The sequence below is a fragment of the Scyliorhinus torazame genome, chromosome 5 (assembly GCF_047496885.1).
Source record: "Scyliorhinus torazame isolate Kashiwa2021f chromosome 5, sScyTor2.1, whole genome shotgun sequence".
Classification (NCBI taxonomy): Eukaryota; Metazoa; Chordata; class Chondrichthyes; order Carcharhiniformes; family Scyliorhinidae; genus Scyliorhinus; species Scyliorhinus torazame.
In genome coordinates this window covers 291,403,705-291,417,912 of record NC_092711.1, presented here as the reverse complement: position 1 = coordinate 291,417,912, position 14,208 = coordinate 291,403,705, and the positions used below count along the sequence as shown (strand labels likewise).

At 51.8% G+C, this 14,208-nt stretch overlaps 1 protein-coding gene across 1 annotated transcript in view; it reads right to left on the bottom strand.

The window, feature by feature from the left end:
- The window catches only part of LOC140421205 (retinal guanylyl cyclase 2-like), a 122,040-nt gene that overhangs the window by 47,659 nt on the left and 60,173 nt on the right, over positions 1-14,208 (bottom strand). The window contains exons 12-13 of the mRNA XM_072505735.1: positions 6,956-7,104; positions 6,626-6,789 (exon numbers count right to left, since the gene is read on the bottom strand). Coding sequence (XP_072361836.1) covers positions 6,626-6,789; positions 6,956-7,104 — 313 coding nt within the window. The remainder of the gene's footprint in view (positions 1-6,625; positions 6,790-6,955; positions 7,105-14,208) is intronic.

Genomic DNA, 14,208 nt, shown 5'->3' with positions numbered 1-14,208 from the left:
ACGTGTGAGGCTATTCAACCTCAAGGGGCATTGGTGGTTTGAATGAAACACAGAAAGCTGTTTGATGTAGACATTGGATGGAAATTGATCAAATCTACCAGTATTGCAAAGGCAGGTAGCTAAATAAACCTGCTAAGAACTGCAAATCTGCTTTATCACAGCTACACACGGTCACTGGACTGTGATGCAAAACGACACTTTCAGGCCATGATTTCTGTAGTCGAGAGAGCCAAGGGTCAAAACATCGAACTGAAACCAACGAGCTTCTGAAAAGTCCTTTATTTCAGCAACAGCATCATGCATACACAGGGCCCGGTTCCCTTTCACCGGGTCCTCATTCCTTTTTAGCTGGCTCTACAGCTGCCTGCCTTTTATGCTAGTGCTGGGTTAACTCAGTCCAATTGAACACGGGGAACAATCATCCCCAGGTGGATGAGACCTGCGCAGGTTATTACACCAACAAACAGTTGTACTTCAAAGCTGCATTTTGCTTTAATACATGAATCTTGCCATTTCAGTAAATTTGATGATAAGGAAAATAAAGGCACAATATGTCTGTTCCAGGGTTTATTAAACCCAACCTCAGAGATTCAATTAATTTAAGTAGTATGAACATTGGCGATGTAACAAGTGGAGTGCCCGAGGGAACAGTGGTGGGTCCTCAACTATTTCCAATCCAGACCAATGACCTGGTTAAAGGGACAGAACGTATGGGGCGGGATTCTCTGCCCCCCCCGGCCGGGTCGGAAATCCCTAGGGGGGAGGCACGAAACCCACTCCGCCACTCCGACGCCGGCTGCCGTATTCTTCGGCGCTGGATTTTGGGCGGGGCGGGGTCGACGCGGCGCCGGTCGGGGGCCGTTGGCAGCGGGCCCCCCCCAGCAATTCTCCGGGCCCCGATGGGCCGAGCGGTTGTTGTTTCCTGGCCAGTCCCGCCGGCGTGAAATGGACATGGTCCATCACGGCGGGACCTGGCTGTAGGCCGGCTAGGTGAATCCTCGGGGGGGGGGGATCCGGCCCCAGGGGGGGGCCCTCACGGTGGCCTCGCCGACGATCGGGGCTCACCAATCTGCGGACGGGCCTGTGCTGTGAGGGCACTCTTTCCTTCCGCGCCTGCCTCTGTATGGCTCCGCCATGGCAGGTGCAGAGAAGAACCCTCCTGCACATGGGCAGGAAACACGCCAGCCAGTCTGCGCATGTGCAGAGCCATGCCAACAGTTCTGTGCATGCGCCAACTCGCGCCGACCTTTTGGCACCAACCCCTCCGGCGCCGGCCTAGCCCCCGAAGTGTGGAGGATTCCGCATCTTCCGGTTGGCCTGACGTCGAAGTGGTTCCGCCGCTCTTGGCTCCGGCGTTGGGCCATCCGGAGAGTTGCGGGAGAATTCCGCCCAAGGTTACTAAATTTGTGGATGATGCAAAGTAATTTAGGAGAATAGTTTGTGAAGAAGACATAAAAGGTGTCTGAAAGGGGTGGGAACGTAAGTTGTAGGGAGGATGTAAGGAAGTCTCACGAGGATTGTGAATCGGCGGGGAAATAGCAGATGGAATATAATGTGAATATATTATGAATAAATATGAAGTTATTGACTTTGGTAGAGAAAAAAACAGAAAGGTAGAATATTTCTTAAATGGTACGAGCTTGCAAAGTACAGGTGTCCAAAGGGACCTGGGTATCCTTGTTCATGGGTCGCTAAAATCTAGCATGCAGGTGCAGCAAGCAATTAGGAAGCCAAATGGTATGTTGGCCTTCATCACAAGGGGAATTGAGTACAGGAGTAAGGATATCTTGCTGCAGTTGTATAGAGACTTGGTGAGACTTCACCTGGTGCATTGTGCGCTGTTTTGGTCGCCTTATCTAAGGAAGGATGTACTTGCCCCCATAGAAGGTCTGCAATGGAAATTCACCAGATTAATCACTGGGATGGTGGGATTGTTTTATGAGGAGAGATTGAGGAGGCTGGGCCTATATTCTCCAGAGATTCAATGAGTGTTGATCTCATTAATACCTCACAATTCTCACAGGGCCTTGACAGGGTGGATGTGAACAGGATGCTTCCTCTGGCTGGTGAGTTTAAAACCAAGGGATATATTCTCAGGATGAGGGGTAGCCATTTAATAGAACATTACAGCGCAGTATAGGCCCTTCGGCCCTCGATGTTGCGCTGACCTGTGAAACCAATCTAAAGCCCATTTATACTATTCCATTATCATCCATATGATTATCCAATGACCATTTAAATGCCCTTAATGTTGGCAAGTCCACTACTGTTGCAGGTAGGGCATTCCACGCCCCTACTATTCACTGAGTAAAGAACCTACCTCTAACATCTGTCCTATATCTATCTCCCCTCAATTTAAAGCTATGTCCCCTCGTGCTTGCCATCACCATCCGAGGAAAAAGGCTCTCACTGTCCACCCTATCCAATCCTCTGATCATCTTGTATGCCTCAATTAAGTCACCTCTTAACCTTCTTCTCTGTAACGAGAACAGCCTCAAGTCCCTCAGCCTTTCCTCATAAGATCTTCCCTCCATACCAGACAAGAACTGCACACAATACTCCCAATGCGGCCGCACCAGAGTTTTGTACAGCTGCAACATGACTTCATGGCTCCGAAACTCAATCCCTCTACCAATAAAAGCTAACAAGCCTTACGCCTTCTTAAAAACCCTATCAACCTGGGTGGCAACTTTCAGGGATCTATGTACATGGACACCGAGATCTCTCTGCTCATCCACACTACCAAGAATCTTACCATTAGCCCAGTACTCTGTATTCCTGTTACTCCTTCCAAAATGAATTACCTCACACTTTTCTTAATTAAACTCCATTTGCCACTTCTCAGCCCAGCTCTGCAGCTTATCTATGTCCCTCTGTAACCTGCAACATCCTTCCGCACTGTCCACAACTCCACCGACTTTAGTGTCATCCACAAATTTACTCACCCATCCTTCTACGCCCTCCTCCAGGTCATTTATAAAAATCACAAACAGCAGTGGCCCCAAAACTGATCCTTCTGGTACACCACTAGTAACTGAACTCCAGGCTGAACATTTCCCATCAACCACCACCCTCTGTCTTCTTACTGCTAGCCAATTGCTGATCAAAACCACTAAATCACCCTCAATCTCATGCCTCCGTATTTTCTGCAATAGCCTACCGTGAGGAACCTTATCAAACGTTTTACTGAAATCCATATACACCACATCAACTGCTTTACCCTCATCCACCTGTTTGGTCACCTTCTCAAAGAACTCAATAAGGTTTGTGAGGCACGACCTACCCTTCACAAAACCGTGTTGACTATCCCTAATCAAATTATTCCTTTCTAGATGATTATAAATCTTATCTCTTATAATCCTTTCCAAGACTTTGCCCACAACAGATGTAAGGCTCACTGGTCTATAGTTACCGGGGTTGTCGCTACTCCACTTCTTGAACAAGGGGACAACATTTGCTATCCCCCAGTCTTCTGGCACTATTCCTGTAGACAATGACGACATAAAGATCATAGCCAAAGACTCCTCCCTAGCTTCCCAGAGAATCCTAGGATAAATCCCATCCGGCCCAGGGGATTTAGCTATTTTCACACTTTCCAGAATTGCTAACACCTCCTCTGCATGAACCTCAATCCCGTCTAATCTAGTAGTCTGAATCTCAGTATTCTCCTCGACAACATTGTCTTTTTGCTGTGTGAATACTGACGAAAAATATTCATTTAGCGCCAATCCTATCTACTCGGACTCCACGCACAACTTCCCACTACTGTCCTTGACTGGCCCTACTCTTACCCTAGTCATTCTTTTATTCCTGACATTCCTATCGAAAGCTTTAGGGTTTTCCTTGATCCTACCTGCCAAGGACTTCTCATGTCCCCTCCTGGCTCTTCTTAGCTCTCTCTTTAGGTCCTTCCTAGCTAACTTGTAACTCTCGAGCTCCCTAACTGAACCTTCATGTCTCATCTTTACATAAGCCTCCTTCTTCCTCTTGACAAGTGATTCAACTACTTTAGTAAACCACGGTTCCCTCACTCAACCACTTTCTGCCTGCCTGACAGGTACATACATATCAAGGGTACTCAATAACTGTGCCTTGAACAAGCTCCACATTTCAATTGTGCCCATGCCCTGCAGTTTCCTTCCCCATCCTATGCATCCTAAGTCTTGCCTAATCGCATCATAATTGCCTTTAAGACTGAGATGAGAAGGAACTTCACTCAGTGGATGGTGGATCTTTGGAACTCTCTACCCCAGATAGTTGTGGAAGCTCAATCAATTAACATGCTCAAGACAGAAATCGACAGATTCCCTAAGATTAATGACATCAAGGGCTATGGAGATAGTGCAGTGAAATGGCAGTGAGGTGGATGATCAGCCAAGGTCTAATTGAATGGTGCAGCAGGCTGGATGGGCTGAATGGCCTACCCCTGCTCTTATGTTCCTGTATAGATAGGATAAGTGAGTGGGCAAAAATGTGGGAAATGAAGTATAACGTGGGAAAATGTGATTGTGTCCACTTTGACAAGGAGAATAGAAAAGCAGCATATTACTTAAATAGAGAGAGACTGCAGAACCCATTAACACAGAGGGATCTGGGTGACCTGGTACATGAGTCACAAAAAGCTGGTATGTAGGTACAGCAGGAAGGCAAATTAAATCTCATTTATTGTAAGGGGAATGGAATATAAAAGCAGGGAGGTTTTGCCACAGTTGTGCAGGACTTTGGTGAGACCACATCTGGAGCACAGATTCAGTCTCCTTATTTAAGAAAGGATATAATTGCATTAGAAGCAGTGTAGGGAAGGTTCACTTGATTGATTCCTGGGATGAAGGGGTTGGCGTATGAGGAAAACCAGGCAGGTTGGGTCTGTGTTCATCGGAGGTTAGAAATTGAAAGGTAGCCATATTGAAGTGCTGAGGAAACTTGACAGGGTGGATGCTGAAAGGACGTTTGTCCTTGTGGGAGAGACTAGAACCAGGGGACATGGTTTACAAAAGGGATCTCCCTTTTAAAACAGCGATTAGGAGAACTTTTATCATCAGAGGGTCATTAATCTGTGGAATTCTCTTCTCCAGAGAGTCATGGAGGCTGGATCATTGATTGTTTTTAAGGCAGAGTTGGTTAGATCTTGACTGACAAGGGAGACAGAGGGTATGAGGGTGGTAGGGGAGGGGGTGCAGACAGGAAAGTAGAGGCCAAAATCTGATTTTTAAAAAAAATTTAGAGTACCCAATTATTTTTTTTCCAATTAAGGGGCAATTTAGTGTGGCCAATCCACCTACCCTGCACATCTATGGGTTGTGGGGGTTAAACCCACGCAGACACGGGGAGAACGTGCAAACTCCACACAGACAGTGACCCAGAGCCGGGATCGAACCCATGTCCTAAGCGCCGTGAGGCAGCAGTGCTAACCACTGTCCTGCCCGCCGAAATCTGATTAACCATGATCACATCAAATGGTGGAGCAGGCTCGAGGGGCTGAATGGCCTCCAGCTGCTCCTAACTGGTATGTCCGTATGGAGGCTTCAAGAACATGGTGGGCAGCACGGTAGCATAGTGGCGAGCACAGTTGCTTCACAGCTCCAGGTTCCAGGTTCGATTCCCGGCTTGGGTCACTGACTGTGTGGAGTCTGCACGTTCTCCCTGTGTCTGCGTGGGTTTCCTCCGGGTGCTCCGGTTTCCTCCCACAGTCCAAAGATGTGCGAAACACACGCAAATGCGGGGAGAATGTGCAAACTTCACACGGACAGTGACCGAGAGCCGGGATCGAACCTGAGTCCTCGGCGCCGTGCTATCCACTACGCCACTGTGCTGCCCTACCAGCTGACATTAATTGATGATGTCAGTGTTTGTCTTCTTTTGAAATGTGAAGCTGCTAATTCCATAAGCAAGCTTTACTGAAAAAAGTTTAGGAAATATGGAAATGGCCTAGGCGAGACTTAACCCCATAGTTTAAACGAACAGCCTAACATTTCATTTGGATGTTTTAGTTTAAGGTGGACCTCAATAGGACAGTATGACATTGTCAATGAAACATCCATGTCCACCTTAGACAAAAAAGATATAAAGATCATTGTAAGGAACGATTTGGTGAGTAACTCAATCAATTGCTGAAGAATCATTGGCTGATTATGGGCTGGATCCCAGGGCTGTCCCCATTCCCAGGCTAAAATGTTCGGGGGTGGATCACACCCACGATCTTGATGGCTACCCTGCCGCAATTTAAAGCTGGGAGCAGTGTTGATTGTTTTAAGTTGAGACCTCTACCTCGTCTCAGGAGGAAGTTAGGCCTCGGAGAGCTGCCGGACAATCAGGTGAATGGCCTGAGGGTAAATTAAGCATGAGAACTTATGGCAACCATTACCAATCATCTGCTTATCCAGCATTCATATGCATGTTCCCCACTGGCAGGATTCAATGAATCCTCGTCAGATGTAAGAAACTTGGCTAATTTTCTCTCCTCCTTAACCCAGGTACGTTCTTCTCATCTGTGTGGGATGAGTTAATGCTTGAGCCATTTATAGAGTTTTTCAGGGGGGAAATCAGTATAGAAATCGCCATCAGGGCTTGGGGCAAATACATTATAATTTGAAAGAAAAAAAACAATCAAAAGGAATATACTCACGGAGGTAACATCTGTGTCAGAAGCTTCTCTGTTTTCTGTTTCTCCATTTCTAACTCTTCAGTTCGTTCCCTTATCAGATCTTCTAAATTACTGGAATATTGCTCAAGCATTCTCAGCATAGAATCAATAATATTGGTCTTTCTACCCTTGTTAATATTTCTGAACTGCGGGAGCAGAAAGAGATAAATGTATTTGATATAAATAGTGCAAATCTAACGTCCAAAGAAAGGTGGAAGGTATGGCTCTGTAGCTGGGTTGCTAGGACTACAATAAGGCTAGCTAAATGCACAGAACATAGGACGAGGTAAATTGATTAAAATAAAAACTCACGTAATCAAAGACTTCATCAAAGGATGGTCTTCTTTCAGGCATTTCATTCCAGCATTGCCTCATTAACTGGATACACTCTATAGGAGCGTGATCTGAGGTAATAACTGGCCTGAGCATAGGAGAATGTTTTTTTATATTCTGGATAATTTCTGGAAGAGATCAGTGGATACAATTAGCATAATTTCAAAATCTTTTATGGATAGGTTTTTTTTTCTGTTTTAAATATGCTTCTCCTCTCTTCTACACTGAAGGCACTGGCTCATCCTGAGCACAGTTTCGCAGGATACAAGGAGAAAGAAAACAAAATGGCGACTGCTGGAATCATGATCACACACACACACATAACCCCCCCCCCTCCCCCGCACCCCCCTGCCCCCGCCCCCCCGATAATGCACAAAGTATACAGCAGATTATTCAGTGGCTCGAAAAAAAAAGACAGGCTAATTATTTGTGGTAAACCACTGTTGCACCTATATTAGGTGATGTAAGGTAGGACCTGTACTACCAGGTTCACCGGTAGTCCCTGCTTGCTGGCTCCGCCCAGTAGATGGAGTATAAATATGCGTGTCCTCCATTCAGCAGCCATTTCGCCAGCTGCTGTGGAAGGCCACACACCTTAGAGCAATAAAGCCTCAGTTGTATCCAACTCTAGTCTTTGTTCAATTGATCGTGCCTCAATTTATTGCTCTAAGACTTTCTAAAAGATGGACCTCTGTATCAAGCCAGATCGCCTGCAGCTGGATCCGCAATCAATCAATGGCAAAAAAGACTTTAATCACTGGCCAGCTTGCTTCGAGACGTATATCAACCCAGCGACCACCCCTGTTCCGGAGGTTCAGAAGATACAGATCCTGTACTCAAGGTTAAGCTCCAACGTGTTTCCGCTGATCCAGGACGACACGGACTACGCCGACGCCATGGCGCTTCTCGAAGAAAACTACGCACAGAAAACGAACACGCTCTTCGCCAGGCACGTACTCGCAACTCGCTCTCAACTCCCTGGTGAGTCCACGAAGACTTCTGGCGGGCCCTAATCCCATTCGTCCGGGACTGTGACTGTCAGGCCGTTACGGCCACTGAACATTCGAACCTCCTTATGTGGGACGCGTTCGTTACGGGGATTGGGTCGAATCTCATACGCCAAAGACTGTTAGAAGGGGCCACGCTCGATCTAGCTGAGACAAAGAAGCTAGCACTCTCTATGACGGTTGCCTCGCGCAACAGTCAGGCCTACCCCCCCAGCCGCGTGGCCCACCCCTCCTATGCATTGTGGACCCCACAGACAGTTGCCCCAGCGGGGGCCTTACCCAGCCAGTACACCTGCACCACGCGCCAGCCCGCGCACTCCGGGGGTCCCCGATGTTACTTCTGCGGCCAGCAGAAACACCCACGCCAACGCTGCCTGGCCCGCGCGGCCATTTGCAAGGCTTGCGGCCCGCGTAGTCGCCGCTATCACCCCCACCCCCCCTAGTCTACACACAATGGGCGCCACCATCTTCATCTCCCCGGACCACACGTGGCCAGTGGGCGCCGCCATCTTCTCCCCCTCAGTCCACGTGCGGCCCATGGGCGCCGCCATCTTGTCCAACCCTCGCAATGTGCGGCCCATGGTGCCGCCATTTTGTCCCCAGCAGGATCTTCAGGCGCCGCCATCTTGTCTCCCCAACGGGGCATGGATACCGACAGCATTCCAGGACATGGGCCCCCCAGGCTCCCCATCATCCGATGCCAGCGATGACCGACCACGACTCGCCTCAGTGACGATCGACCAGTCTCGTCCGCACAACCTGGCCACCGCATCGACCAGCGTGAAAATCAACGGCCACGTGACCTCTTGCCTGCTGGGGGCACCGAAAGCTTCATACACCCAGATACGGTAAGCCGCTGCTCCCTCGCGGTACACCCCGCCAACCAAAGAATCTCCCTGGTCTCCGGATCCCATTCCGTCGCAATCCAGGGGTACTGTACGGTCACACTCACGGTCCAGGGCGTAGAATTCAGCCGCTTCCACCTCTACGTTCTCCCTAACCTCTGCGCTGCTCTACTACTAGGCCTGGACTTCCAGTGCAATCTCCAGAGCCTAACCCTCAAATTCGGCGGGCACCTACCACCCCCCACTGTGTGCGGCCTCGCGACCCTAAAGATCGATCTGCCTTCTCTCTTCGCAAATCTAACCCCGGATTACAAACCCGTCGCCACCAGGAGCAGATGGTACAGCACCCAGGACAGGACCTTCATCAGGTCCGAGGTCCAGCGGCTGCTTCAGGAAGGCATCATCGAGCCAGCAACAGCCCCTGGAGAGCCCAAGTGGTAGTGGTGAAAACTAGGGAGAAACACAGAATGGTCGTGGACTACAGCCAGACCATCAATCGGAACACGCAGCTCGATGCGTACCCCCTCCCACGCATATCTGATATGGTCAATCAGATTGCACAGTACCGGGTCTTCTCAATGGTAGACCTCAAATCTGCCTACCACCAGCACCCCATTCGTAAATCGGACCGTCCATACATGGCTTTCGAGGCGGACGGTCGTCTCTATCACTTCCTCAGGGTTCCCTTCGGCGTCACTAACGGGGTCTCGGTCTTCCAAAGGGAGATGGACCGAATGGTCGACCGGTACGGTTTGCGGGCCACCTTCCCGTACCTAGACAACGTCACCATCTGCGGCCATGACCAGCAGGACCACGATGCCAACCTTGCCAAATTACTCCACACCGCCACTCTCCTCAACCTCACCTACAACAAGGAGAAGTGCGTGTTTAGCATGACCGGCTTAGCCATACTTGGCTATGTCGTCCAGAACGGAGTTCTGGGGCCTGATCCTGACCGCATGCGCCCCCTCATGGAGCTCCCCCTTCCCCACTGCCCCAAGGCCCTCAAACGCTGCCTGGGGTTCTTCTCATACTGCGCTCAGTGGGTCCCAAACTATGCGGACAAGGCCCGCCCACTCATACAGTCCACACACTTTCCCCTGGCGGCCGAGGCACAACAGGTCTTCGCCCGTATCAGAGCCGATATCGCCAAGGCCGGGATGCACGCAGTAGATGAGACACTGCCCTTTCAAGTAGAGAGCGACGCATCGGACGTTGCCCTAGCCGCCACCCTCAATCAGGCAGGCAGACCCGTGGCATTCTTCTCCTGCACACTTCATGCCTCAGAAATTCGGCACTCATCCGTCGAAAAAGAGGACCAAACTATTGTTGAGGCTGTGCGGCATTGGAGGCATTACCTGGCTGGCAGGAGATTCACCCTCCTCACTGACCAACGGTCGGTAGCCTTCATGTTCAACAACACACAGCGGGGCAAGATCAAAAACGATAAAATTTTGAGGTGGAGGATCGAGCTCGTCACCTATAATTATGAGATTTTGTATCGCCCCGGCAAACTCAACGAGCCCCCAGACACCCTATCCCGAGGTATATGGGCCAGCACACAAGTAGACCGACTCCGGGCCCTGCACGACAGCCTTTGTCACCCGGAGTCACACGGTTGTACCATTTTGTCAAGGCTCGCATTATGCCCTACTCCATCGAGGAAGTACGGACAATCACCAGGGACTGCCAGGTCTGTGCAGAGTGCAAGCCGCACTTCTACCGGCCGGACCGTGCGTGCCTGGTGAAGGCCTCCCGCCTATTTGAACGCCTCAGCGTGGATTTCAAAGGGCCCCTCCCCTCCACCGACCGAAACACATATATACTCAGTGTGGTTGATGAGTACTCCAGATTCCCCTTCGCCATCCCATGCCCCGATATGACGTCTGCCACCGTCATCAAAGCCCAAACTCCAGATTCCCCTTCGCTCTGTTCGGTTTCCCCGCCTACATCCACAGTGACAGGGGATCCTCATTCATGAGCGATGAGCTACGTCAGTCACTGCTCAGCAGGGGTATCGCCTCCAGCAGGACGACCAGCTATAACCCCCGGGGAAACGGGCAGGTAGAGAGGGAGAACGGGATGGTATGGAGGGCCATCCAACTGGCCAGGAACCTCCCAGCCTCTCGCTGGCAGGAGGTCCTCCCTGATGCACACCACTCCATTCGGTCACTACTGTGCACTGCCACTAACACACACCCCATGAACGTCTTTTTGCCTTCCCCAGGAAGTCCACATCCGGGGTGTCACTCCCGACTTGGCTCGCGGCTCCAGGACCAGTTCTGCTCCGTAGACACGTCCGACTCCACAAGGCAGACCCGTTGGTGGAGAGGGTGCAATTGCTCCATGCAAACCCCCAGTATGTCTACGTGGCGTACCCCGACGGCCGCCAGGATACTGTCTCCCTCAGGGACCTGCACCAGCAGGTTCCACCCCCCCCCCCCGCCCCCCCCCTCCGGCCCGGCGCCACCCACCCTTCCCCCGGCGCTCCAAGCATTAACCCCCCCCAGGACCATCCGTCCTTCCCTTGCCCACGCCCGAGGATGAAGAGGATTTTAGCACGCTCCCAGAGTCACCGAACATCGGGCCAGCATCAACATCGCCGCCACCACTACGTCGCTCCCAGCGGAACATCAAGGCACCGGACCGGTTAAACCTCTAACTGGTCCACCGGACTTCAAAAGACATTTTTTGTTCTGCTCAAATACTGTAAATATAGATTCATTGCTGTATGTAGTTCTCCACCGCCCCCGCCGGACTCAATTTTAATAGGGGCTGAATGTGGTAAACCACTGTTGCACCTATATTAGGTGATGTAAGTTAGGACCTGTACTACAGGTTCGCCGGTAGTCCCTGCCTGCTGACTCCGCCCAGTAGGCGGAGTATAAATATGCGTGTCCTCCATTCAGCAGCCATTTCGCCAGCTGCTGTGGAAGGCCACACACCTTAGAGCAATAAAGCCTCAGTTGTATCCAACTCTAGTCTTTGTTCAATTGATCGTGCCTCAATTTATTGCTCTAAGACTTTCTAAAAGATGGACCTCTGTATCAAGCCAGATCGCCTGCAGCTGGATCCGCAATCAATCAATGGCAAAAAAGACTTTAATCACTGGCCAGCTTGCTTCGAGACGTATATCAACCCAGCGACCACCCCTGTTCCGGAGGTTCAGAAGATACAGATCCTGTACTCAAGGTTAAGCTCCAACGTGTTTCCGCTGATCCAGGACGACACGAACTACGCCGACGCCATGGCGCTTCTCAAAGAAAACTACGCACAGAAAACGAACACGCTCTTCGCCAGGCACGTACTCGCAACTCGCTCTCAACTCCCTGGTGAGTCCACGAAGACTTCTGGCGGGCCCTAATCCCATTCGTCCGGGACTGTGACTGTCAGGCCGTTACGGCCACTGAACATTCGAACCTCCTTATGTGGGACGCGTTCGTTACGGGGATTGGGTCGAATCTCATACGCCAAAGACTGTTAGAAGGGGCCACGCTCGATCTAGCTGAGACAAAGAAGCTAGCACTCTCTATGACGGTTGCCTCGCGCAACAGTCAGGCCTACACCCCCAGCCGCGTGGCCCACCCCTCCTATGCATCGTGGACCCCACAGACGGTTGCCCCAGCGGGGGCCTTACCCAGCCAGTACACCTGCACCACGCGCCAGCCCGCGCACTCCGGGGGTCCCCGATGTTACTTCTGCGGCCAGCAGAAACACCCACGCCAACGCTGCCTGGCCCGCGCGGCCCTTTGCAAGGCTTGCGGCCCGCGTAGTCGCCGCTATCACCCCCACCCCCCCTAGTCTACACACAATGGGCGCCACCATCTTCATCTCACCGGACCACACGTGGCCAGTGGGCGCCGCCATCTTCTCCCCCTCAGTCCACGTGCGGCCCATGGGCGCCGCCATCTTGTCCAACCCCCGCAACGTGCGGCCCATGGCGCCGCCATTTTGTCCCCAGCAGGATCTTCAGGCGCCGCCATCTTGTCTCCCCAACGGGGCATGGATACCGACAGCATTCCAGGACATGGGCCCTCCAGGCTCCCCATCATCCGATGCCAGCGATGACCGACCACGACTCGCCTCAGTGACGATCGACCAGTCTCGTCCGCACAACCTGGCCACCGCATCGACCAGCGTGAAAATCAACGGCCACGTGACCTCTTGCCTGCTGGGGGCACCGAAAGCTTCATACACCCAGATACGGTAAGCCGCTGCTCCCTCGCGGTACACCCCGCCAACCAAAGAATCTCCCTGGTCTCCGGATCCCATTCCATCGCAATCCAGGGGTACTGTACGGTCACACTCACGGTCCAGGGCGTAGAATTCAGCCGCTTCCACCTCTACGTTCTCCCTAACCTCTGCGCTGCTCTACTACTAGGCCTGGACTTCCAGTGCAATCTCCAGAGCCTAACCCTCAAATTCGGCGGGCACCTACCACCCCCCACTGTGTGCGGCCTCGCGACCCTAAAGATCGATCTGCCTTCTCTCTTCGCAAATCTAACCCCGGATTACAAACCCGTCGCCACCAGGAGCAGATGGTACAGCACCCAGGATAGGACCTTCATCAGGTCCGAGGTCCAGCGGCTGTTTCAGGAAGGCATCATCGAGCCAGCAACAGCCCCTGGAGAGCCCAAGTGGTAGTCGTTAAAACTGGGGAGAAACACAGAATGGTCGTGGACTACAGCCAGACCATCAATCGGTACACGCAGCTCGATGCGTACCCCCTCCCACGCATATCTGATATGGTCAATCAGATTGCACAGTACCGGGTCTTCTCAATGGTAGACCTCAAATCTGCCTACCACCAGCACCCCATTCGTAAATCGGACCGTCCATACACCGCTTTCGAGGCGGACGGTCGTCTCTATCACTTCCTCAGGGTTCCCTTCGGCGTCACTAACGGGGTCTCGGTCTTCCAAAGGGAGATGGACCGAATGGTCGACCGGTACGGGTTGCGGGCCACCTTCCCGTACCTAGACAACGTCACCATCTGCGACCATGACCAGCAGGACCACGATGCCAACCTTGCCAAATTACTCCACACCGCCACTCTCCTAAACCTAACCTATAACAAGGAGAAGTGCGTGTTTAGCATGACCGGCTTAGCCATCCTCGGCTATGTGGTCCAGAACGGAGTTCTGGGGCCTGATCCTGACCGCATGCGCCCCCTCATGGAGCTCCCCCTTCCCCACTGCCCCAAGGCCCTCAAACGCTGCCTGGGGTTCTTCTCATACTACGCCCAGTGGGTCCCAAACTATGCGGACAAGGCCCGCCCACTCATCCAGTCCACACACTTTCCCCTGGCGGCCGAGGCACAACAGGTCTTCGCCCGTATCAGAGCCGATATCGCCAAGGCCGGGATGCATGCAGTAGATGA